The 27,541-nt window shown below is 35.9% G+C and overlaps 1 protein-coding gene across 11 annotated transcripts in view; it reads left to right on the top strand.

Moving 5' to 3' along the window:
• The window catches only part of NRXN1 (neurexin 1), a 1,090,776-nt gene that overhangs the window by 495,894 nt on the left and 567,341 nt on the right, over window positions 1–27,541 (top strand). For 9 of the 11 annotated variants that reach the window (XM_029937334.1, XM_029937332.1, XM_029937329.1 and 6 more), the window contains 3 exons: window positions 6,097–6,480; window positions 12,957–13,160; window positions 15,664–15,690. In XM_029937334.1, the coding sequence (XP_029793194.1) occupies window positions 6,097–6,480; window positions 12,957–13,160; window positions 15,664–15,690 (615 nt within the window). The remainder of the gene's footprint in view (window positions 1–6,096; window positions 6,481–12,956; window positions 13,161–15,663; window positions 15,691–27,541) is intronic. The other 2 variants (XM_029937337.1, XM_029937333.1) reach the window with 1 other exon arrangement.

Genomic DNA, 27,541 nt, shown 5'->3' with positions numbered 1-27,541 from the left:
CATTCCCTCCATCACAGGTAACCACTAAAATAACTTGATTTTGAAAATTTTTCATATCTTTTCCTTTGTATCAATATAGCTGTACATATATTTACACATTAAAGTAACTGTAGAGGCTATATATATGTATATATATATATATACACACATATATATGTATATATATAACTCTTCAATTGTCAGGTAACTTAAAAAGCCTACTGTAAAATTCTTCTGAGCCATTATTCATAGTGACATCATGTATCCCTTAGTTTGAACATATCAGTGTGTACTTAGACATTCTTCTGTTGACATTTTACTTTTAAAAACTTTCACGGTTTCAAACTAGTTTAGGAAGAAAATTTCCATGTTACGTTTTTATGCATCTTGATTAGAATGTTTATAGGATAGATTCTAAGAACTAGAATCACTGGGCCAACTGCGTTTTTAATTTTGAAAGATAATGACAGGTTATTTTGCTTATAAGTTGCTTGTTTCCACATGATGTGCCCTTTTCCTCCTCATTGATTTCCCTTATAAGATATTATCAAACATTTAAATTTCGTTCCAAGATTTATTTCTTCATATACTGATTTAATCCTTAAATTCCTGGCTCACAAGTGAATCCAAGTAAGCAGAAAACACATGGCAATAAGCAGAAAACAGTATTAAAATTATATTTTTCTGTTTTAAAATAAATTTACTTCAGTCCCTATTATAAACCTAACACATGACATTGTGTTTTTAAAAGACCCAGAAAACTGAAAAGAAAGAAAACCATCCCCTTGTAATCCACTCATACCCAAAACTCCCATTGTTAATATTATGGTTCATTTTTCACTATCTTGTTAGAAGTCTATAGTTTGCATTTTGCATCATGCCATATAATTAATGATTCATTCTACTTTTATCACTTACTTATATTATACCTTGTTACTGAGTTTGAATTTGTTAATACAATATGAATTTGACAGGTACATTTGTAAATTTGTGGAATCTGATTCGCTTCTGCAGTAGAAAGTGAAGCATAATTACTGAAACATAAAATCTGTATGTAACTAAAATTTATTTTGAGTAGTAATTTAAGAAAATTTTATTCAAAAAGGAACCTTGGTGACTACCCAGTCAATTCCTTTATTTTTTCTAAAAGCCACCTTGAGGCCCAGTGAATCCAGTACGCGGCCCAGCTTGCCAGCTACTTACACAAAAGCCAGAGTATGGAATCCCATTTCCTCGGACCTGGCAAAAGCATTCCCCGTTACAGCACACTGTTTTCTACTGCCCATTTCCTGGTCCCTTAAACTTTTGCAGTAATTAGAGCTTGAAACCAGATTTTCTTATTTTCAATCTCCCCTTCACTCCATACTTCTTCTCACCCTGAAAATTAATCTGCAGGAGGTGAAATCGCCAAGAAAATTAGATGAAAAACAAAAAACAAAAAAACAAACAATGGAAACTAACAGGTTAAAAATACCAGATGAAATTGGAAAGCTGATTTCCATTTTTATAAATGCAGAACTGTTTTCAACAGTTTTTCCTCTTTGATGTATACTTTAGCATAAACCATGAATTCATTAGTAATTCTCCATGAATATTCTTTAATAAATATTATTTTGTCTATTTATCACCTTTGTCTTACCCTATGCATATGCAACAAAAACAACCAGGTTAAACATTAATATAAGTTAGTGTGATTTCTATATTAGGATTGTAAAATTCATGTACAGAAGTATATTTGTTTTTTAGCTGAAATTGTATTTTTTAAACAAAATTACATACATAGCAAGGTGCTTTGGATTCTTGAATACTGAAGCATGAAACACTGATCGAAATAAGTCACCAAATACCATCCACAAATTTTAACAGCTCAAGTATAGCAATATTTACATAAAATTTAATTTACCAAAAACTTTAAATGTAATTATAGTGAAGGAAGGCAAAATGTATGAAATAATTAAGCTATTCCAAGAGAAAACATGAATAGGTATAGTTCCTGGAAAAAGCTAGAGGAATACACCAATAATATACTTAGACTTTTGTTCTCTTAAAACTTTATTTACATGTGGTCCTCAGCCTTTGGAAAATTCTCATATTCTATTGAAATGTACAGCTGCAGCAACTACTCGATTGTCTCTACTTATCAATAAACAATGTTTAAGTATTTATTTCATGTTTTCTTGGTAACCACTCCTTTTGTAACTCAATTATAATGAAATAGACACTTAGAAACCTTAATATTAAAATTTCACTATGTTCATATGTACGTGTTAAATTGGTATAAATAAATTTAGTGATTCTGTGATGAGCCTTCCCCTACGTGAAAATGTCCTCTGATTCATATCAATAATAAAATCTTTAAGGAATTAGGGATTCAAATCACTTATCAGAAATGTGTATATTTCAGGACATTTGCACATGTACAGGCTAAATAGGAGATAAACAGAAATATAATAGAAACAGAAATATGAAAAAACAAAATATAATATAAATATCTAAGTTTTACTCAGTAATTGCTTTTAATTATTATTTAAATACAGTTTTTAGAGGCACCTGGGTGGCTCAGTGAGTTAAGCGTCCAACTCTTGGTTTTTGGCTCAAGTCATGATCTAACAGTTCGAGAGACCGATCTTCTGCGCTGACAGCACTAAGCCTGCTTGGGATTCTCTCTCTCCTCGCTCTCTCTACTCCTGGCCTGCTCACCCACTTACTCACTCTCTGTTTCTCAAAATAAATAAATAAACTTTTAAAAATGATAAATAAATATAGTTTTTGAACCTTCAGAATATAGACACACTTGTTTCCATTCCCACATAAATTAAGTTCTATTCTCTCTCTTTCTTGCCATCTTTTTAACAGACATTCTAAAATGTAAATGCATAGGAATCAGCTATGCCTATAAAGCGTAGCTGGTTTTTAGTCACGGTTGTCTCTATTATGTTTTCGTGCAAAATGTTTTAATGAACAATATCTGATATGTGCCTGTGTTCACTGTAACTACTTACCGTGAATCTGGAATTTAAGCTCGAGTCCCTCCTAGATTGTATTTGAGGTGAAGTTAGGATTATATTCCTTTTGCTTTCTTTCTGATCTTGCATTACTTCTTAGCATGAGAAATCTAAAATTCTCTCTCCAGGGTTAATGAGCTGCTATGGGAAAAGCATCCTTATCTTTTATGGTAGTAACTTCTCAATCATTGGTTTTTGAGCCGTGGGGTACATTCTGTTAATAGGTCCTGAAATCAATTTGGTGGGTCACGGCTAGCATTTGTACTAATAAAATTATATAAGAAAAAAATCAGAATGCCTCAGAAGTAATAGAATTAAATGTTTTCCTGTTAAACTTTTGTTTCACCATGTGTGTGTTTAGGGGAGAGGGCATGCGCATGTATGGAATGGGCTGCACAAAACCATGGATTGATTTAGGTGTTGTGATCAGAAAACTCTCCTCTAGTCACAAAGTTGTAGTCGATATCTTACTCTGGCCACAACAAGCACATTTATAAAAACATACTGGAATTTTCTTATAATGCTTTATTCACAGCAGGCACTAACACACCATAGATAAAATTAGGGGGGCCCAGCCACTGCATCCCCATGCTCACACAGTTTCTGGGGGACTGTGTGAAATACCTGCCAGAGCGAAGACACCTTGCTTTGTCATCATTCACTTGTTTTGTGTCTCCTAACAATTGTCCCTCAGTATCATACATTCATTTCTAAGAAGACTTTTTGAACTAATTTGAAAGCAGGGAATGGAAACCATCTCCCCTTGCCTTAAAAACCAGAAAGGGGAGCACCTGGATGGTTCAATCCATTAAGAGTCTGACTTCAGCTCAGGTCACGACCTTGCGGTTTGTGAGTTTAAGCCCCACCTTGGGCTCTGTCAGACAGCTCAGCGCCTGGAGCCTGCTTCAGATTCTGTGTCTCCCTCTCTCTCTGACCCTCCCCTGCTCTCACTCTGTCTCTCTTTCTCTCAAAAATAAACAAACATAAAAAAACAAATCACTGTGCTCATTCCATAAAACTTCTTGCTTAAAAATACATATGATATATATATATATTAATATATATATGTACTAATGCCCCCTTTTCCTTTTGTCATTAGTACTCTTGCTCATTATTTTCTAATTTTTTTCTAAGGATTTTATGGGACCTGTATGCTCCTAAATGAGTTTTCTAGACACTTGCACAAATATAAACTGTAAAATTGAATATTTTGTCCTTTTCCCTTTTCGCTGCCTCCCTCTGAAATGCCTGCTATCCTCCCCTTTTGGAAGGCCAAGATAGCAATGCTTTTCAGTGTTTCTCCCCTAGGAGTTTTTCCGTTTCTTTCTGTGGAAGTCTAGGGAGACAAATGTCCTCGTAATGACTTGGCTGCCTGTGCACTCGCTGTCAGTGGCTTCTATGCCCTTCTCTCACACAAAGGCAGGTCCCCTTACACTGCCGGTGTTGTCCGCGGCCCCTTCCGCTGGGATTTGGAATGCTCCTGAGCGCAGCGCAGGGGCCAGCAGCCCTGCAGCCTCAGTTACATGTTCGTTTCACATTCATCTCAGGCCGTATTTTCCCTGGAAGGGGCGGGGCGGGGGGGGGGGATCCTAGGTGTTCTGTGAAGCAGAACCTACCTATCCTCTACATCTACTAGACTCTCCCTTTCTGTCCTTCCTCTGGGTACCCCATCTTCTCACTCCTGGCCGCCCCCCAAATCCCTGAGGCTGTATGTCTGCAGTGAGCATGCGCCAGACATTCCTAATCTACTTTCTCTCTTAATACTCCACCTCTTTGGCTTTATGGCCTAGACCTAAAAAATTAACCTAGGACAATCTAACAATGTGTAGTGGGCTGTCCTTTTCAGACATTATATTTGCATTTTTACAGAGATCTTTCTGTAGACAAAATATTGGCGGAATTTTAAGTAATTTTGTGGTGCATGGAAATTTTAATCAAAACCCCTTCTGTCTTTCATTTTTTCTTTCTTTAATGGGTTCCACAATTTTTTTCTATAATTCTCAATTAATTCCATGCTAATGTCTACCTTTTCTTCCTATGCTTAGAACCAGGGTTCCTGTATATTTGTGAACTAATAGAATTATTTTCCTCTTACATTTGGAGTGAGGGAGAACAAAACAAAACTTGTTGATTTAGATGAGTAACTAGCTTGAAATAAAAACTTTTAAAAAAGTGAATAGCCAGTTTGACTTGGTTCTTGTGATGAATCTTGATACACATTTATGTAGTGCTCATTGTAAATCAGATACTTTCTGGTATTCTAATATTATTTTATTTAACACTTAGAGCAACCATAGAGGTACGCCATATTACTATGCCCATATTATGGATGAGCAAAGCAAGACATTAGAGTTTTTCAATAGATTGATAACAGCTGAGTGTGATAAATCAGGGGTTTTCTTTAAGTTTATTTATTTATTTTGAGAGACACAGAGACAGCACGGGCAGAGGAGGGACAGAGAGAAAGGGAAAGAAAGAGAATCCCAAACAGGGGCTCAAACTCATGAACCATGAGATCATGATTTGAGCTGAAACCAAGAGTTGGATGCTTAACCGACTGAGCCACCCAGATGCCCCTACAGTCAAGTTTTGACACAGATGATCTGTCAGACTGTTCTGTTCAAGTGAGTTAACGGTGGGGCCTTACAACTTTTTATTTTTAAAGTTTGCAGTTGCCTACCAGCTTTGAAAATGAGCACTAACCAATGTGAATCTGACTTTATTCCAGAGCAATGTGGAACATCTATTTGTCTCTTTCTTTCTTTCTTGACTAACCTATTGGAGAGGGATATAGAATGCCAATTTATCTTTCTTTCCTTCTTTTTTTAATATTCCCTTTTTTCTTTACTCAGCTGACAAACACTCTTTGTCGGCTATACACTTTGGTTTCCACTCCTAATTTCAAATGGAATTATTTTAATTTTAGTCTGCCTTATTTCTACAGATTTATGTTCACTCCCCTGGGAAGTATGCGGCACATCAGGAATAGAAACAAAAATCGGAAACGTACCCCCTCAGGGAGTGTACCCTTCAGCAGGCGGAAGAGAGGAAGGGTGATTTCTAGAACATGTCGCACTCTGTGAAGGCTGTGTGTTCTCTGTGTCTGCTACAGGTACCATTTCTGTCAACACGCTGCGCACGCCCTATACGGCTCCTGGCGAGAGCGAGATTCTGGACCTGGATGATGAGTTGTACCTGGGGGGCCTCCCAGAAAATAAGGCCGGCCTCGTCTTCCCCACCGAGGTGTGGACTGCTCTGCTCAACTACGGTTACGTGGGCTGCATTAGGGATTTGTTCATTGACGGCCAGAGCAAAGATATCCGGCAAATGGCTGAAATTCAAAGTACTGCTGGAGTGAAGCCCTCCTGCTCAAGGGAAACCGCGAAACCGTGCCTGAGCAACCCCTGCAAAAACAATGGCATGTGCAGGGATGGGTGGAACCGATATGTCTGTGATTGTTCCGGAACAGGCTATCTTGGCAGGTCCTGCGAGAGAGGTAGGATTCTAGAAACCAAGCGGCTGATCTCCCCTGAGCTGAAGAGTGTATTATATGTTGACCTCAGCCCTTCAGCTGACCATGGAAACGTAATGCATGCTTTGACGAGGTGAACTGCAAGCCTCAGAGCCACGCCCGACGTATTACTGGCGAGTCCCACATGGTTTGCAGAGGGCCTGGTTCTGGGAAGACGCAGCTTTTCCAGTGTGTTGCATGAATAAATATCTGGGTCTTTCCTGTTCTCTAGAGTAAGGGCCTAAGACGTAGAATCGACCACAACTGTTGTGACTTTTGCCCGGTTTTTAAGTTCAGGAAACCACAAAGAAGGCATGAATTCGAGATCTTTATGGCATTCACTGCTAACATCTATGTTAAAAACAGAAACAAAAATAGCATTTGAAGCAAACTAAGTTGTAAGTTGCAACTTCCCTCACAGTGTCATGTGACACTTCTATTCACCCAGCTCATTTCGCTTCAGTCAGCTACCAAGTTTGAAATTGAGAAAGAAAGGTGACTTCCAGTCGTGTAATTTACACTAGCATTTTCAGAAGTGCACCCTAATTTCAAAGACACGCACCTTTGCCTGGGACCTAAGTGATCACAGCAGATTTATTTACCTACAGGATATTAACACTTGGTGTGTCTGTTGAACTTCTGAAGAGCTGCCACCCTTTCGTCTCTTCTAGGAAGCAAAACCACATTTTTCTTCCCCTCTCCCATTAGAAGGAGAAGAATAGGGATTAAGGGAAGAATGAAGCGTGGTAGCTCCCACCGTTTGTCTGCAGAGGAAGAGGGGAATAGCAGAAAAAAGAACGTCCTTCCATCGCCCTAAGAGTTTCAGATAAATACATTAGTCATTTATACCCATTGTCAGTCATTTTCAATACGGAACAAAAGATCAATATGGAAAACCATTGATGAGTCATTCCATTGTCCTCTCATGTACCAAATAACATTGCTTGTATTGGACATTTAGTCCGAAACACCTGGCATCTGTTTTTTAAACCATGCACATTTAGTCTTCCTTTTCCCCTTCAGTTCTGAAATAGTTTAATTTGTTTAAGCTCACACTTCCTAAAGAGAAAAAAATAGTGATTTTCTACAATTCAAAATTGAACAATGTGACTTTCATTCTTTATCTTAATAAAGAGGTTTGTCAGCTTATCAGTTCTATTATTAACATTCACCAGTATGTTAATGTTACAATAATTTAACGATCTAACAGTGGTCTTAAATTACCTACCAGAGTACTGTCACTGTTCTGCACTAGAGAGTTAGGCCAATGGATGGGTACTTTAATCACATAGATTCATTCTTTCTCCTAGACCTAGTGCAGTTCCTGTAAACTGTCATTGGAGGTTAGCTGTTTCTGTGCAGTTTGGCTTGTAAGGTGTATATTATCTGTGAATCCCCTCTTCTCATTTCCCCATCTAATTGCAGTTTATTTGTTTCTATAGCTTGGTCTTTAGAAACTCCTAAAGTGGCCAATAACAACCACCAAAAAAGAAGACAAAACTCATAAGATCTATTACAAGTTAGACATAATGCGAGATTAGCAGAGCTGTATGATTTAAGCTTTTGTTTTCCTTTTTATCACTCAGAGAGCTGCCAGTGGCTCCGAGGCCTCCTGCTTAAGTGAAGCTAGAGAAGAGTAGACCCGAGCGGTCAGGGTGCAAAAGCCTTCCGTTAAATGTGCGTGGTGTACCACCCTGTGGCAATACTTTGCTACTACATATGGCTGAAATAAAAATAGAAATTGTCAAGCTTCCTGAGCCAGAATGAGGGAAAGGGGATATTTATATTTTGCAATAATTAGAAGAAGGGTGGCAAGCATATGTAGATTTGCAAATGAGAATTTAATAGCAAGCTTCATCACTGGGATGCGGCATACAGTTTTATCTGACAGGTCACTAGAAATTTCTGCGCATTGCTTTGTCTCCGGGTTGGTTGTCTGTTGAGGAGAAAATGGTCGTTTTTGTTGGATGTTTGTTTCTGGACTACCCGGCGAATTGTTAGAAGCCTTTGTTTTTCAAGATTAGTGTTCTTGCTCACATTATGGTATCCCCTGAGCACACTGGTGATGTGGGAAGCTTGTCGTGCCTCATACCACAGAATCTGGCCGCTGGCCAGTTCCCAGCTATGCCCGACTCCAGGCATCACAAGACCGTGCCCAGCCCTTGGGGTTTCTAATTCAAAAGAAAGAGCTTTGACTGTGATTCTTCTCCACATGCACTCTGATCATATAAGGCTAATCACACGAGAATTAACTGACAACTTTCGAAATTAAAAAAATAATAATACAGGTACTAATAAAGTCTTTAGCTTACTCTTAGTGAGCAATAGTTGATAATTTATAAAGATGATTATTCAAAGTAATTAAAAAGTGTGTTCAAGTCCTCGGACCATACAGCACGGGGAATGATATTGCAATCACATTGCAATAGGAAATTTTCATTTCGCATTAAGTAGGCAATTTATAAGAAAGAACAGAGTATTTGCTGACTTAGGCAATGAAGAAAATAGTATTTTGTTTTAAATGTACTGATCCGATAAGGAAGAGTAATATAAAAATAATGTTCAATTGGACATAAATTAAATTCAGCATCTTCCCTCCCACTTTATTTTGAATAAAGCTGAGAATTTGTGGAGACTTGACCGAATAGAAATTATTCTTGGTTATGTGTACATGTTATAATCAGAGGTCTGCTTTATACTTGTTTATTAAAACTCTAGCAGATGGAGGGACAGATGTCAGAGCAATATAATTTGGCTCCCTGTCTGATTTTCATCATTGCGCACAATATGTGACTGCCTTTCGGCAAAACTGAGCACAGGTGTACACTTTCGGCAGCAAGAAGGAACAATACAGAAAAGCAAATTTATCAAACTTAACGACAAGGGGGAAGGAGATGCAGGAGACAAAGTTGAAACTTTTTTCTGCCCCTGTGGGAAGTATTGTTTTGGAATTAGCCTTTTAAAGTACTCTTTGGTGTTCTAAGTGGTAAAATAATTGTACTAACGAGAAAGGGCGCTGCCAAATAGCATAACCTTCAAATGTCAGAATGCTGTTTACCATTTATTTGGCAACTCTAGACTCCAACCTTGTGCATTTTCCACTTCGTGTCTAATTAAACATAAACTCTAATTATGAGGACTCATTTAGGTGTTCATCTGTCATTTATCAACAAGTTATTTTCACACTGAGAATTATTTAAACTGTACTCAAGTTTTATTACTTTACTATGTTATTTCATCCCTGCAGTTTTTTGGGGGGAATGTTACAGGCTAATGATCCTGATTATTTTTCTACCTCAGATTATATTTCAGACTATATTTATGATCCATTGTTGGCCATCTGTGTTTATAGATAGGTTTTAATCAAATGTAGTGCATTTTATAGATTATAAATCATTTTTCAAATGTGATTATTGAATAAGAGAGACTAGCTTTACACACTAAACAGAAGAAAAATCCTAACAACATTTTCATTCTTTTATCAGTATGATACCAAAGTAAATTCATATGACTTTTAAATGTTTATTCAGGTATTTGTTGCTTTATAGATATGGATAATGTTTAGCTATCGTTTAGGAAAGTAAATATTAAAGATCAAATTTCTCTTATGATTATGCAGAAAACACTTTTTTTCCAGAGTTTGTCACAACTCTACAATGATGTTTCAATTTTGTATTTTTAGCAAACTACTACTACCTTTTTAAGGAAGCTTCTTATCTAATAACAAAAAATGTGTTACAATATAGAAACTCTGTATTTTAAAAGGATCATATTTTATTTTCTCAAAGTCAAGTCAGTACCTAGCCACAGAACCCATATTTTGATAAATGGGCCTGTTTCCTAGTCTGTCTTCCATAGCACAAGTATGTCCTTCTAAGTATAATTCAGCCAATTTTGTTCACACACATTATCAAAATTAGATTCCACTTAGAGTAGGCAGAGTAAATACTTAATTTTTTTAGTATTCTTAAATTCTGGAGAGCATTTATGTAAGCTTGATATCCAAATTGAAATAAGAACCTTAATACATATTCAATATCAGTAAGTACTTCAACTAATTACTTAGTGAGGCTCCCCTATGGTCCTAGCCCTTTTCTGGGCACTCAGCTACTGCTAGCACAATGTATAGAACACCTAACCTCTTTCTTTATGACACTTATATTCTAAAGGGTGAAACAGATAACAATATACAAACAAATAAGAAATGTTGAAAAAATGGGGAAGTAGATACAGGATGACTGGCGTGGGGATCAGTGGGGTGTAGAGCGGACCTCTTGAAGCCACATTTGACTGAAGACCTGAATGCCAAAGGGAACCAACCATATAAAGACTTGGGTTTTGCCATCTAAGACAGAGGGATCCATAAGTGCAAGTCCTTGAAGGAGAGAGGCAATCAGTGTGGCTGGAGTTTACTAAACACGTAGTGCAGATGCTAAAATCTGATGCCATTAAGAAAGGCTGGGGCCAGATCACAGAGAACATGCTAGGTGGAAAAGGAGGACAACTTTTCTTCTAACTGCAGTGGGAAGCTAATGGTGGGAGGTGGGGAGACATAGTTAAGCAATGTAGGGATGTAATCTGATGTATTTCTTTAAAAGTTTAGCTTGGCTGCTAGGTATAAGAAGAAAAAATAGAAATAAGGAGGGAGCTAGGATAGTTGTTCTAGGTGGGAGATGGAAGCGGAAGCAGAAATACTTTAATGGTAAGGGAAGCGATCCATTCAGGAAATGGTTTGGAATTAGAGTCTACACATCCTGCAGACTTGCACATAGATTGAACATGGCAGAGAGATTAAGAGAGAAATCAGAAAAGCTAAGTTCTGAGCAATGAGATCATGCCGTTTACTGAGAGAACTTTGGTGAAGCATCTCGGTGAATTGGTTCATTTGGAGGGTGCCTGTAATATTCAGACTGGAAATATAAATGAGCAATAGATGATGGAACTCAGGACGGAAGTCAGGGCTGGTAATAAATATTAGGGGGAACTGGCCCAGATCTCTGAAGTGAAGGGGTAGGTGGAAGAGAAGAACACCAAGGAAGGAGACCTAGAACCTTCCATACTTTACCAGTTCCGGATGTGCATTCAGTCTCAGAATGACACCAGCTAATGACTAAAGTCCATCGGAAGCAATATTTGACTCTTTTGACTTTTTGAAAGGCAAACTTGCAAAACCACAACTCCAGAATATACTCTTAGTTAACAAACACAACTGTATCAGTAGAGTTAATTGTTGTGCCCTGTAAATAGGTGAAATAATGAGAATTTCCTAGTTCATTTTAATTCCAGGGAGCTTTTCTTTTATTAAACGATATTCTGAAGTATCAGAACCAATGAGAAGCAGAATTGCTCATACGTATTTTGCAATGTTCCACCACCATATGATATTTAACATGAGAGGATACTGACCATTTCTTAAAGCAGTCTATTTGTGATCGGTTGTTTCTGCTGTGTTCTTCTTTATGTGTTTAATACAGTAGTAAGCACCTTCTGTCTTAAAGCAATTCACTTCCTTGGTAGCACAAACCCACACAAGCTCTGTGGACCAGCCCCCCATGCTTACTCAATATCACCTAAGTACATAGTTATTGACTTTTGGTGACAGCGTAACATTTTCAGAACACCAGGGTGATGTTCACAGATGATGTTTTCAGTTACCCCTTACCTGTAAAGAAACTCTAAAATGAATTTCCAGTTTGTGTCTTTGTAAAAATTAATTACCTCGTTAAACATAGTGACTCAGAAGAAGCATCCCCTGTTGTTTGGACATACTATTTTTTCTTCTCTTTTTGAACATCACTTTTGGTAAAAGGCTGACCTTATTCCTATATTTAAGTCATTTCTCTTTCTCTCTCTCTTTTTTTTTCTTTTCTTTTTTTTTTTTTTTTTGATCATGTTAAGGCAGAAATCATGGAAGAAGATAGTAGTGACTCCTTTTAGAATCATGGACTTTTAGGGCAGGAGAAGGCCTTAAAGAGCCTCCTAGCATCTTCTCATTTTGCTGATGAAAGATTTGGAGCTAAGGCAAATTACACAGAGCAAGTCTGTGGCCCAGCCATATACACACACGCGTTAGACAATCGTTAGTGCCTCAAACCAAGTTTACCCTGCAGCTACGTCCAAAAGAATGTGATCCCAAGCCTTTTGAAAGGAAGCACACACATACACATTGATAACCCCAAATGACTCCTGCTAGAGATAGTGCCATGGAAACAAAAAGAGAAATGCAGCCATCCCTGGGTCTGTACCCTAGCGGATTGTTCACAGAAGTTGTCTTTACTGTGACTTCTCTTTGGGGCTTAAGAAAAAAAAGAAAAAAGCTCATTTCTGAAGATGAGTTGGGTTTGATGGCTTTCTAGTGTTGTGTTCTATCTGGAAGCCATTATAGGTCACACTTTCCCTTTTCAAAGTGTAAAGGCACGAGAAACTGACCAAGAACTTTTATATCCCTTTCCCTTCTGTAGAGGCAACGGTTCTGAGCTACGATGGGAGTATGTTTATGAAAATCCAGCTCCCGGTGGTGATGCACACGGAGGCAGAGGACGTGTCCTTACGGTTGCGGTCACAGCGTGCATACGGCATTCTCATGGCGACGACCTCTAGAGATTCGGCAGACACCCTCCGCCTGGAGCTGGATGCAGGACGTGTGAAACTGACGGTCAACCTAGGTAACAACTTGCCTTCCCCCATAAAACTAATACTGTTCACATTTTGTTCAGTTTTGCCTGCAAACATTTATCGAGTAGCCTGTTTTGCCATGGAAAGTTAAAACACTTAATGACCTCATTTTCATCATTTACATTAATTTAGGTTTTGGGGGCATCTTTTTATTGTTTTCATTTTGTTTAACATAATTTATCACTTTGTGATTTCTACCACTGAGGGTTCTTAAAAGGGAAGCCATAGGTGTTAATGAGGTTAATTTAAAATATAAATTATTAGGCTTGAAGAAGCCTCTGACGATTTCCATTGTTCTGTTTATTGACAGTGTGATTTGCTACAGATGACACCCTTTCAGATAAATAAAAGTCTATGTTACTCAGGTAACATAGTACAAAATATCAGACTTCTACTCTTACCAACAGTTGCTTTTACTCTACTCTCTGGGCTTCTCCTTTGAATAGTGACCTTGGTGGTGCCCCATCTTTTCTGTTCGAAAATACTGTGTGGTGATATTTTGCTATCAAACAGCAATCCACAACCCTTCAATGCCCAAAGTCTGCGGCCCGTAGCAAACAGCCATGAGAACACTAAAAACACAGGCTCTTCTACAGAGAAATAATGCTTTCCTGCTTAATCGTAGCATTAGGGAACAATCACTACAGTAAAACCTCAATAAACTGTATGAAATATGGGGGAAGGCTAGGCTGAATGAAGAAAGAGTCTGAATTGTAGACTTAAAAAATGTACACAGTTTTGTTTTCAATTACATTCAAAAACACAAGTTAATATCTAGAAAGGCTTATTAAGGAAGGGTTTTAGCGGGTGGGTAAGAATTATCCATAGTTAGGATGTTGTCTCATGCAAGCTGTGCCGTCTACAGTGACGTACTAGAAATCAGTTTTCTTCCTGAACTTGGTCGTATGCAACTTGTTTGTTTAATTTTTTTCAGGCAATCTCTGTTCTTACCAAATAAGGAATTATACATATTCTGCCCAATAAGTTTCATTATTAACTCCAAAAGGAGTACAAATTAATGAGGTTTTACTGTAATTCCTGCAAGTGCTAAACATGCACAATAACAAATAAGTGGAGAAGGAAAAATAAAAATTGAAACCTAGATATACACAGAGAGTAATAAAATGTGATGAGTGTAAGGCATTTGTGGAAACCCTACCTACATTTTCAAATTGTGCTGGGCAGAATGGTAGCTCATAAAATATAGAATTATTTCAGTCATAGCTTATTACATGCAGTTACATTCAATTAATATTAGTTAACTTAAGTTAAATTAAAAGGGTGTTTTTTAAAGATCACTGAAGCACACACTGCACTCTCATTTACTGTTCTGTTCGAGTTCCCTCTAGTGGCAATGATAGGTTACTACAACAAGTCAAAAGAAATCGCCTAATTGCAGGAAAGGGGCTGCTAACCAAAGTGGAAACACTCTCGGGAATTTTCCAACAGCAAAGCATTCTGTGGAAAGAGTTGTGTAGGTGCTGGTCCTTGGCTGTTTGCAACCACTTTTCTGATGCGGTTGACGACACATGACAAACTCAGCTATATGGAAACAGAATCTAGGTTTTTTATTTTTCATGTTTCCCCAAAGGCGTTAAATACTACAACAAAAGCCAGAACGTATTTATCTATACATAAACATAAAACCTTCCACGCAGTCCTTTAAAGGTAACCCTTAAATTTACAGTCTGTGTTATTCAGATCAGACATTCTGCTCTTAGAGCATCTGCTTTTGTATAAGAAGCAAGTGTAAGAAAAGGAAAATCGATAGTAGTCTTACCCATGACACTTAACTACGTAAAGATAACATCGTTAGCTACTAAGAGAAGCAGAGGCTTGCGTGCTCTGAACAATGACACTACTCCTTAGCCCCTAGAGGTTTCTAAAGGAGAACACAGTTGTTTCTTTCCTCCTCCAATTAATGCAAGGCATGGAATCCAACCAACATCTGGATGTTTACCTTTTTTTGCCTAAGTAAATAACAACAACACATGAGGCTGAGATGAGAATTATCCAACTTGCTCTCCATTTTAACCACCACGATTCTCAAGGGTTCTGTTGGCCTTTGTGGGATATTACTCTTTTAAGGTCCAAGATGTCTGAGCCTAGCTGTGATTGCACTGCACCCCATTGTGACGGAGCACTTTTTAATTATGCTGAAAACGAGATATGTTCTTTCACAGATGGGGAGAAAGTTGCAGCCAGTCTAAGCCAAGCATCTTTGACAGTTAACAACTCTTTATTTCACTTAGATTTGTCACCATGTAGCTTTGTTTGAATTGGCCATTAAAAAAAAAAAACAACTATCATTTCTGATGTGAAGTTTTATAACAAGGAATCTGGGTTCTAGAAGTTTGTAAAGAATAAATGATATGGAGTGGCCATATTTGCATGTGTCTGTCCCCGGAAGGGTGGACTGTGATTTTATTGGATGTCTGCAGCTATTACCTTGAAGGATAAATTTTCATTTTTCATCTATTCTTCCCCATCTAGATTGTATCAGGATTAACTGTAATTCCAGTAAGTGCCTATTCAAAATTTTTAAAATGTTATTCCTCCATTATGATGTAAGCTAGTCCAGAAAAAAATGAGAGCAAGAGAAAGACACTTATAAAACTCATGAATTCACTTTTGAAGTATACCAGTCCATCATCTGGGTTGTAAAAATTCATTTTGAAATCTGTCCAGCTGAAGACTTTCCTGTTCTAATTCCTGCCTCTAAGTGAGCAAAGAAGTGACTCTATCTTAAAACAGAAGGTGAACGCACTTCTGTAGGACTTTGAATAAGGCAAGTGCATTTGTAGTGTGCCTGATCTCCCACTCCAGTAGCTCTCTTCATGACCAATATAAGAAAAAAGAAATACTGTGGGTCATATTTCCTTCACTTTCTGTTTTTACCTCTTAACTCAAAATATAGAAAAAAATTGAATTCCTTTGGAGAGTTACTACTAAACCCTTCTAAATTCAACTAAAGCTTTACTTAGAAAAATGTATATTTCAAAGTTATATGTATAAATATATATATGTAGAGAAAATTACTTGTCTAACAGTTTTCTTGTTTATTAAGAGTATTTACATGATGAATTTTTACATCCTCATCACATATCTGCAAAAATAATCAAAACCCTTCGAATCTGTGATATGCATGCCAAATGATGAGTCTGAAAAGATGCATGGACTGCGTTTTATTTGACTATGCACCAGAGAACCTGAAAGGATATAAGGACTGTGATTTTATTTTGAGTTGTAGCATTGCCTTAAGAGTAAATTTATTTTATTTATTTACATAAATTTTTAGGTTTTTTCCTTTCCAGGTTTTGCTGACCACATTAAGGAATCTCCTCCAGTGATACCAAAGTTGTTAGGTATTTCAATACAATGGTTTTAACAAGATTCTAATCTCTCATTGTTGTAGTCAGTGAAAACATTTTCTATATCCTTGGAAAATGCTGAATGTGAATTAATCAAGTCTACTCCCCAAACCATTGACTGTGTCTGTAAACAGCAATGCCATCCTCTGAGGAACAAAATGGCCGTCTTAAACTTACAAAACAAGCTTTATCTAATGAAATACACACTACTCTGAACACCGTGTTTCTTACAACTCAGATTTGTCTTTAAATATTTTAATATTCATTTTAAAGTAACATAGATGTGCACCTTTCCTATCATAGCATAAAAAGGTAACTGAATCATGACTTTGAAAGATTAAATTGATCATCGAGCATACAAGCCATGAACTATCATCCCAAACAGAACAGTTCCTGAAACAATCTCTCAAAGTTCTCACACAAGTGGGATTTTCCAAGTGTGTGAGATCAACCGCAGCCCACACTTCCTGGGACTCTAACACCACACATGGTCCAGTCTGCTTTCAGCATTTGGGCACTGATGCGGACAAAGCTGCAATCACAAAATATTTTTCCAAAGCCAGAATTGTGCATCAATGGAGTTACAGATGTTCTTGATACTTGCTGAGTCTTAGAAAATAATGTGAGGAAAATATTACTTTCTAGACTCCTGTTCTATTTACTCTTGTTTGTTTATATAAAGCATACAATAAAGCATGAATTTTTAAATTTACAAAATGGAACTCTGCGAACTCTAGTTTTTGGAATTCTGGTATGGGAATTAACCAAATCAAATGTAATTCCATGTTTTCTAGCTATACAAGTGGGGTTTGGTTTGGTTTTGAAAAATATAGTTGCAGTCTAATCACCGTTGTTAGACACTTCTCTTCATTTGACTTGTATTATGAAATTCTAATATAAGCTTAGTCTCTTTTTCCCCCCTCTGGATATTCCACAGAATAATACCTTTGAGGACAAAGGTTTTTGCTGGTTAGTGAATTTTTTCCCTTTTTAAGGAGTATGCGTTGCATGTTAATTACTTGAAATAAATGAATGATTGTGAGCTTCCATTGCACACCTCGGACAGGACTGCAAATGCCTTAATTTGAGAGCAGTCACTGGAAAGAACATTCCTTGAGCAGGTAACATTTTCATTTTCTTTTGCCTTTGTTTTATTTGGGGATTCGTGGGCAGATGTGGCAAGAACCCCATGTTCCATCAAGAATTCATGATTTTACTGAACTTTAGGAGAGGGAGGAATTTGCATATCAAATAATGCCAGTCTAACTCACAGTGATTAAATAAGGAGAGATTTCCACCTAGAGTGCATTTCCTTTTTTTTTTTAATTTTTGATGTTTTATTTTATTTTTGATACAGAGAAAGACAGAGCATGAGAGGGGGAGGGGCAGAGAGAGAAGGAGACACAGAACTGGAAGCAGGCTCCAGGCTCCGAGCTAGCTGTCAGCACAGAGCCTGACGCGGGTTAGAACCCACAAATGTGAGATCTGACCTGAGCCGAAGTCGGAGACTTAACCGACTGAGCCACCCAGGCGCCCCTAGAGTGCATTTCCTACCCAACAAAACTATAAACTAAAATATCTCTATCTCAGTATAACTTGTAGTTTGAAAGACTGATTTATTACATTTATCCCCTATGAGCTCTAAGTTTGAAACTGAGATGAATGTACACTTATTAAATCACAGCCATCTGCCACCACCATCTCTAAAAATTATATCATACTTATACATCTTAATGTATATATCTCATACATTAACTGTGTATGAAATTAATATGACATACCTCAAGTATATCTTTTAAGAAAATTTCCACAGCAAATATGTAAACTATAACAAAAGATTATCTTACATTGAGAATTAATATTAAACTCAAAATTATTAATGTTTGTTGGAAACCTTTTCAAGCTTCTCTACACTTACTCAGAATTGCTCTGCTGTTTCTTTTGGTCATTCCATCCTTCTTCATCCCTGCCCCCCAGTTTAGAGCAGATGTTGCTTGATAAGAAAATGTATATGGTATCAGACTATCCAATCTTTGCCGTTGAAGAATAAGTAGGAGGGAGGAGGAGAGAAGAGCTAGCTGCATGTATTCAGACCTGGGGGATGATAAGAGATGACAGATGAGTTTCTTTTCAGCCATTTCTGAATCAGTAGTTTACATGCAGCAATAGAATCTTCTTCAGCGGACAGGTCAGGGTACAGCCTTTTGTTCAGGTTCCTTCGGGAAAGGGCAGCTTTGAATTCCAGAGACCATCTCTGTCAGATTCTTTGTTTCCACCATTTTCCCCCTCATAGGAAAACCTGTCAAGAATCTTTAAATGGAAAGAGAGCCTGTTTTCATTTAAAAATCAAAAGCTTATTTTCATGTGTAGAGAGGGTACTTAAAAAAAAACTATCTCTATCAATAGTGGTCATATCAGTGTCAAAATATATGCTTTGATCTTTCAGATTACAGATGAAATGTCTCTGCACACAATCCCAAACCAATCTTAGGTCTCTGACATCCATTAGCTTATATCATTGCTAAAATATATTTGTCATGTGCAACTTGGAATTAAATTAAGGTCAGTTTGTGCGGATTCATGGTCTGGAAGGTGAGCACAGAAGTGTATTATCTACCCCTCTCCGTTCTCATCCACCCAGGATGGGAATAAAGGAAGAGTCAAATTACTCTTACCTTCCCAATGAACTTCATTATGGAGAGCAGCAGTCTGCCCTAACAAAATAACTGTATACGGAAGTTGCTTAAGGAACTACGGTCTGTTAATGCATATCATTTCCTCTTCAAAAAGGTAGATGAGAAAGGACTCCAAAGTCACATTCTTCTAAAACATGAAGGGAAAAGAAAGTATTTCAATTAATGAAAAAATCAAGTTCTAGACTATTTTAAAAAACATAATTATTATAGAAAAATTCACTAATATAGGCTAATCATTAAGAAATTATTACCAAGAAAATCCAAATCAGACTGAATAGTACTTTTCGGACAGACACATGAATTATTTGCATGAAAAGGTATCTTGGACAATCTCTTCCTTTGTTTCATATTAATGGAATTAATGTCTTTTAAAAACTATAAAGATTGTAAAGGAAATTTTCTCATCCTTATGAACGTATCTAAAATGCATTATTAGTAGGATCCAGGCAGGCCATCATTGTTATTATGTACTCCATTTGCCTGGCATAGCGGACAGCCTGAACTCTTGGTCACCTCTGGTCAGAGGTACCAAGACAAAATCTCAATCTTAAAGTTGGTGTCCAAAAATTCGCTATAATACTTTCAAACTCATTAGGCTATGTGTGTCTGTATTTTTTTCCCTGAAAATTGGCCTTTGTTGTGATATACTGCATCTTTAAATGCAGAAATTTTGCCTTCTCTCTTCTTTCAGTAACCTTAAAAATTGTTAGTGCTGTAATCTCTAAACACTGGAAGACATTGAAAATTTGAAAACAAAACTTGTTCCTATCAATTTTAGGTGAATCCTAATTGTCATGGAGATAAGTAACTATGTAGGAGAGGCTGGGAGACGCTAGTGCTTTTGTTTTTGTTAGTTTTTTCTTTCTTTCTTTTATTTATTTTGTGTTTGTTTACTTGCTTTTATCTTTTCAAATCAATGATATAATGACAGGATGTCCTTTTTGCCCACCTGCAGGCATAGGACCACCTCTGAATCCATATAAAACATTGTCCCAAATATAAACTCATGATCTCTGATGTTTGTTTTGTTTGTTTGCATTAGTTTGGTTTCTTTGTGCCTTGTACATGTGTCTCTTCTCCTGCCCACCTGATCTTTCTTCCTACCAAGATTTACTCTTCTCCACTACCAATGTTGTTTTCTCCTGTTCTGTTTCTTCTTTTTTTACAAAAATAAAAATTCTCTGGGTTGAAAAAAATATTTTAGTAGGCAAGTCCTCCAACTATTTTTGGCTTCTAACAGAAAGTGGTTTATCTAATGCAGAGACACCAATTTGCAGATGACATTAATATGGACATAGTGTCAAAGGTTAAAGTTCAATTCGTTTTATTTACAGTTCAGTGTCTAAAGTATTCCAGAGGGAAAGAGGATGTGAGGCCAAATACTTAACCTCACTTTGCACTCAGACCGAGTGCAAAATAACTCCGAATAGTGTTATTGGAAAATGTGTGATGGATGTCTGGAGTGGATAATAGGATCTTTGTATTATCATTTTATTACCAGAATGAAAAGATCAACTGGATATTAGTTATCACCTTTTTTTTAATGTAGTAAAAATGGAAAGCAATAAAAGAATGCAAAATGTCAACCAGTGGCACTTCAGCCATATTAGATTGCTTTGATCAGGCAGCTGTTTGGCGAGATACTTAAACAGATAGGACATTTCTGAGGGCTGGCTCTTGTTAACACAACTGAGTGTTCAGTCCAGAGCAGCTGCCCGGTGCGTAAAGAGCGTAAAGACTGCAAAAGGGAGCCGGGTGCCTCGGTCCCCACACAATAGTCGCCTGATTGGTAGAGTGGTGTGATCACTGCTTCTCATCTCTGGTGCCGTTCATCCACTTGACACAGGAGCTGCTCAAGGAGTAAAGGGGGATGACTGTATAAATACAGAACTCAAGAGTTTTTTTGTTTTTTTGTTCTGTTATTTGATTTTTTAGTCATTGTTACTTTAGGGTGTTTTTTAAACTGAAAGTAGATATGAAGGAAAGGTAAATAAAAGTCACTTTATATATGATTGCTTTTTGCAAAAATGTGGCATTAGAGTTATGATTAAAAATCGCTAAAATAAGCAAACATAAGAATTGGAATGAAATGTAAAAGTATGGCCATTTGGATTATCCACATTTTATATTTACGAGAATTGTAAAGAAGAGTGCAGGTTTTCCTTGCACATTTAAATGGCGACATAGATAGGGAAAATCTTAGTGTGAGGACCTGTCAAGTAGAAGACTTGGGTCCATTTTTGTGAACAATTAATCTGTTCATTGCTTTTATACAAATACAAAATGCAGTATTTTAAATCTGTGCAAGTTAAGAAATCCTCTTGAAAACAGGCTAAGTTAATTGATTGGCTGAAACATTTTCTTATTGCTGTCGCCAGAGGCTGTGCTCAAAGTGACACAAAATTCCAGATTGGTGTGGACCGAATTCATCAAATTCTCTTTCATGGTTGAAAGTTGGCATTATCACAATGGCCTGGGTAGATATTCCCATAATGGCCTAGAAAGTTTCTGAAGAAGCATTTGAACTTGATATTCTTTTGGTTTCTGCGAAAAGAATTTTCTTATACATAACGAAATATCACCAAATGACCACAGCCTGTCGTTCAGATATTTTTGTTGTTATTAGAAAAAGTTGGTTTCTAAATATCCCCCACTTCATTTATACTTCTGAGTGTCTGTTTTCTCTTCCATTTATTTATTTATTTATTTATTTATTTATTTATTTTGATAAAGATGTAACATTTCCGTATTTATCATTGACCAACAAAATTGAGGATAGAAATTTAAATCAGATCTTTCTTATCATTAATAAGACTTCTATTATTTTTTTGCACTTCGTTTATCTCATTGTGAGATGCATGATTAGAATTTCATTCATTTTAAAGAAAACAATAATAAGTTTCTGTATTTGGAGTGTTTTCTCTTTTTACTTATATGCCCTGGTTTAGGTTGATAGAGAGCTAACTCCTAAAATATCAAAAAGACTAAAAAGAACTCAGTGACTTCTGTTTAAAACAGGCTGCGGTTTTTAGGACAGCCTTAATGTTCAAGGACCATCTAAAGCACCATGCCACCACACTCATTGTACTAGGATGCACAAATATAGATTAGAGAATTTTGTATAATTTTGTATTCCTAATTTTATTCAAAAGAAAGCCACTAACAACTTATACTGTATCAATTCCTTATCTACCAGAGAATATAAAAACAAAAATTATGATCACAGATTTCAGGCCCTTATATAGTCCCTAGAGAGAAGTTAGGTGTCTGCTATCTGCTCAAATAGATGCATAATTTAAAAGATAAGGATTTTGTCTACTTACCTATGGGTCAGGTTTGATTAATATAAGCATTCCAGCTTAGCTTCCATTTATAGGAGTATCCATATATTCTTAAACACCATAGTTTATGATGCAGAACATGATTTTTTTAATTAGGAAACCTTGATGGTTTTAAAAAGTTTTAGTATTGAAAAATAGATTTTTTATGACTTATTTATATACTTTTTAAGGTCATATGAAATTGGCAGTGTTTTCTGAGAAAATAGCCTGGCTATATGAAAATGTTTGCATAATTTTAAAATGCTGATTGTTTTTTTAATTGAGACAAATTGCAAAACTAAAATGTAAAAAAGATTTCGTAGCCTACGTTTTGAAAAAATGCTAGGGTTCACATTCAGTAAGTTGATTTCCCTAAAGATTATGGTATACTATATAAAGACTCATCAAAACATAAAATATAAAACATAGTAATTTATATTGATGTCTATATACTCAATAATTTTCTTTTAAGCTAGAATTTTAGAATATTTTAACAGCAAAACTCATGGATTTAGTTCCCACTAACTCAGAAGTTAAAATTATTCCAATAGCTTGTAGACTGAATTACATGACCATATACAAAAAAGTTGTTAAACCAAATGAAAACTTTTACTAGAAAGAGTGGTTTTTTTCTAATCCACTTAAGAGAATATAGTTTAAAATTTTGAAAAAAAATAAAAGCTATTTTTAAAAAGAATTGAGTATAATTGACACACAATGACACATTAGTTTCAGGTGTACAACATAGAGATCCAACAAGTTTGTACCTTATGCTGTGCTCACCACAAGTTAGCTACCGTCTGCCACCATTCAAGGCTACTTATTACAACCTCATTGACTATATTCTTTATGCTGTGACTTTTATTCATATAACTTTCTCATTCCAAACTGGAAGCCTGTTTCTCTCACTTCCCTTTACCATTTTACCCATCCTACACTCCCACCTTCTAAATTTTTTAAATGGCCACCCTTTCTTCCTCTGGAAAGCATGACTGTGTGCTCTGTATTTATAGGTCTAGTTCTGCTTTTCTGTTTATTTGTGTGTGTGTGTGTATGTATAGATTTCACATATAAGTGAGATCATATGGTATTTGTATTTCTCTGTCTGACTGTAGGTCCATCCATGTTGTTACAAATGGCTGATCTCATGCTTTTTTATTACTGCATCATACTTCATTATATATATGGAGTATTATGTATATGTGTAATACACACACACACAGACACACACACACATACCCACCACATCATCTTTGTCTGTTCATCTATGGATCTTGGTTTTTTCCATATCCTGGTTATTATTAATAATGCTGCCTTGAACATGGGGATGCATGTATCTTTTCCCACTAGTATCTTCTTTGGGTAAATACCCAGTAGTGGAATTATTGGATCATATGATATTCCTATTTTTAATTATTTGAGGAACCTCCACACTATTTTCCACAAAGACTGTACAAATTTGCATTCCTACTAACAGTACACAAGTGTTCCTTTTTCTCCATATCTTCATCAACACTTGGCATTTGTCTTTTCTTTTAGCTAAGAAAATATACTTTTGAGTGCTTCTACAAACTTGTTTAGCACTATTCTTATCTCTTCATTAAAAATAATCCCTGAAAACCATTACTGGTCAATACTTTAGAACAATAATATTGTTCCCATAACATTTTACGTTTATTAATATAATACCTCTGAATCTATTAGTTTTTAAGTAGTTAAGAAATAGGCATATATTTGGGTTACATTAAGTTAATGAGGTTTATTATAAGAACACACTAAGAGCAAATATAGACAGGAAATAATTTCCATCACAACATGACAGGTTTTTTGGAGATTAGAATGGGATTCAAGAACTAGAAGATTGTTCAACACACTGTGTGGCTCCAGTGGCCCAGGTATTTTGTCATCCTTTCATCTGCTGTCACTTAAGTTTTCCTTCTCAGTGCTGTCCCATCATGGTGACTTCATTATCCTCTGTCTTTTCTTCTGATGCTCCAGCCATTCCTGTTCTTTATAATGACTCCCTTCAGCTTGGATGTAGCTTCTATTTTGTCACATCATCTGCTTATTCATAGTGTTTCCTCTCATCCCTCATGGCTTCTGTTCTCTGTGCATGTTCTTCGGCCTTGTGCTGCTCCTTTACCAGCCATTGCCTCTAGGTAGGTTATGTATTCAAATTCCCCTAGAAAGAGAAACTAGTGGATTCACTACTTATTCTTAGGCTGTTGAGCAGAACTTTCAAATAATGTCACGTCATAAGCTACTGACCAGATTCAGCTTTGGAGGCAACTGCCCACTGGTAACCCAGTCAGCTGTGATCAGAGCTGGGGCCCACATAGTACCCTCCTCAAAGGAATGCAAGAAGAGCAGACTTTCCACTCAAGCATCTTTTCTCTAGCGTATCTGATTTAAAGTGTTTTTACTTTACCCATAAAATGCCCATGAGGATAACAATGTCTTCAACATATACCTGGCTAAAGGTGGTGTATAAGTCAGTTGGGAAAGGCTTATCAGTCGGGGGTGGAGGTAATGAATGGAGCCATCAAAAAATTTGAAGATTGAAATGTTCAGTATGCTCAGAGCTCTTATCCATTTCTTTCACTTGTTACCAATGGGAGCAAAGAGCAAGATGGATAAGAAGTGTTTTATGAAAACAGTTTCCCCAAAGGTAAAGTAAGTAATCCTAACAATATTTAAATTACCATTATTTTTATTGCACTTCATATTGGATTATTTGTTTGTTGTTATTTGTTCTTTGAATGCATCACCCATGTAGTTGTGAGAATTCTTCATTCTCCCACCACCCTCTCCAGGACATCTGCAAAATTAGACTGAAAATATTTTGTGCATAGTACTATTGAAGTTAATTAAATTTCAAAGTCAATTGACTTTTTCTGTAGATGATTATTAAAGTTAAAATTGCTTTGGAAATATAGAATTTTGGGTAAGAATGATCAATTCTCTTCTTAAAAAATTTGCATACAAAGAATATAGGCAGCCTGTGAATATAGGCACTCACTAAATTGTCAGATACATAGAAAATATTAACCCATTTTGAAAATCAAGACATTTCCAATGTAAATAAATGTGCACTACAAGAAAATTCAAGGAATCCTGAAATGTATTACATTTCAGTGAGTACAAATGAAATTGTTAATGCATATGAAAATTAAAACTCATATAATAGAACTAATACACTATAATGGCATGACTTAAAACTGGTATTACTGATTTTTCATGCATGATGAAGGTGTCCAGGAAAAGAAAATAAAAAACAAGTGACTTAATAAGTTAAGCAAATCCCCTTGAAATACATACATATTCACCTAATGTTAAAATAGATCAAAATGGAGGTAGAATATTATATTGATTACAATAATATTAAAAAGTAATAGAAATAATAGCCACATGGAATTCTGAAAGTGACAATATAGGTGATGAGATTCTTAAAGTATCTTAATACTACATTTATAAATTATTTAATTTAATTAATCCTTGACTGTAACCCACTAAGCAAAAGCCTACCTAACACAATCTCATCATAGGAAGATTGATTGGAACCAGCACACAGACATAACATTACTTCCAGCAGTTGATTGACTAAGTCCAAGGAACCTGCAAATACTATTTCCTCAGATTAAGCAAGTTAATGTGGCACAAGATTTAATTGCCAATAACTGTTGTTATAGTTGGACAAGCACCATTTAAGAATACTTTAGGACAGAAAGGCAGGCCATTTATTTTAGAAGATTTTGACCCAAAGACACCTTCAAATACAGGAGCAATCTCAATATTTTCCCCATTACTATGATAATGATTAAATACAAGCATAGCATTCAATGACTAAATCATAGCAATCATTGACTAAAAAGTTAGCCTCATAAATAAATAAACTAATGATGATAAAAGAAAACAATTAAGTTAGCAGTATCTGTAATTGCATTATTAAAATTCAAAGTAAAGAAGGATCTAGTAAATAATCATGTCATTGCTTGGAAAAATGTGTATTAGTATTCCAATTTTTACTTGATGGTTGAATAAGTTGTCATGTGTTACTTGTTCATTGCCCTTTTTGAGGCAGTCATTGAGGAAAGAAAAAAGATCAAAACAAATGAGATACTATATAGTTCAACAGTTCTAAGGACAAAATATTTCCCATCATATTCCTTATAATGTGTTTTATTTTAAAAAATAATTCATGATGTTTAAGACAAATAGTGAAAAATTGATTGTTAAGCATGATAATAGTTTCCCAAGGAAAAGAAAGGACGGGGATAAATAAGCTAACAAAGGCAGGAACTGAGACTTATTTTTTTAATATATGTTTTATTTTGTGGAGAAAGTTTGTTTAAGAATGCCCAAAAAATACTGAAGGGGAGCTAAATTTTATAAGTGAAATCTTGTATTTAAAGATATTTTAATAGACTTAACATTAACAAGACATGGAAAATAAAATACAGGTAAAGTCATTTTTTCTGTATTATGAAAAAAATATGCCTTCTTCTTGGCCTTCTCACAAGAAGAAACTCTGTAACTATTATAATAGCATATTCTGATGAGGAAGGATATATTTAATTAAATAATCTCTGGGGTTTTTTTACTCTAAACCCATGACTTTTTAGTGAAATGTCAAATATTTATAAATTTCCAAAAGCTCAATATCTGTATGCTTTTTCAATTTTTTATTCAGATAGCTTGAAATTTTGTATCACATAAGATATATTAAATAGTATCAATATAAATCAATATAAACCTTTTCATGTTATACCAATTGTGAATACATTTTTCATTTGTAATGCTTACTTAAAATCATGTTAACTACTTCGTACTTAACTATACTTGCAAGCTATCCTATTATGTGATTAGCATTTCTTGGAAATGACCTTTTTTCCTTAAAATAAAGTCACAGTCCAAATTTTTTCTTTCAGTGTATTAGGTGTATTTTATTACACTTCTTCCTAAACTTGCCAGTTGAGCCAGATTA

The sequence above is a fragment of the Suricata suricatta genome, chromosome 4, assembly GCF_006229205.1.
Source record: "Suricata suricatta isolate VVHF042 chromosome 4, meerkat_22Aug2017_6uvM2_HiC, whole genome shotgun sequence".
NCBI lineage: Eukaryota > Metazoa > Chordata > Mammalia > Carnivora > Herpestidae > Suricata > Suricata suricatta.
Note: the sequence above shows the minus strand (reverse complement) of the source record. Positions and strands in the feature narration are given on the sequence as shown.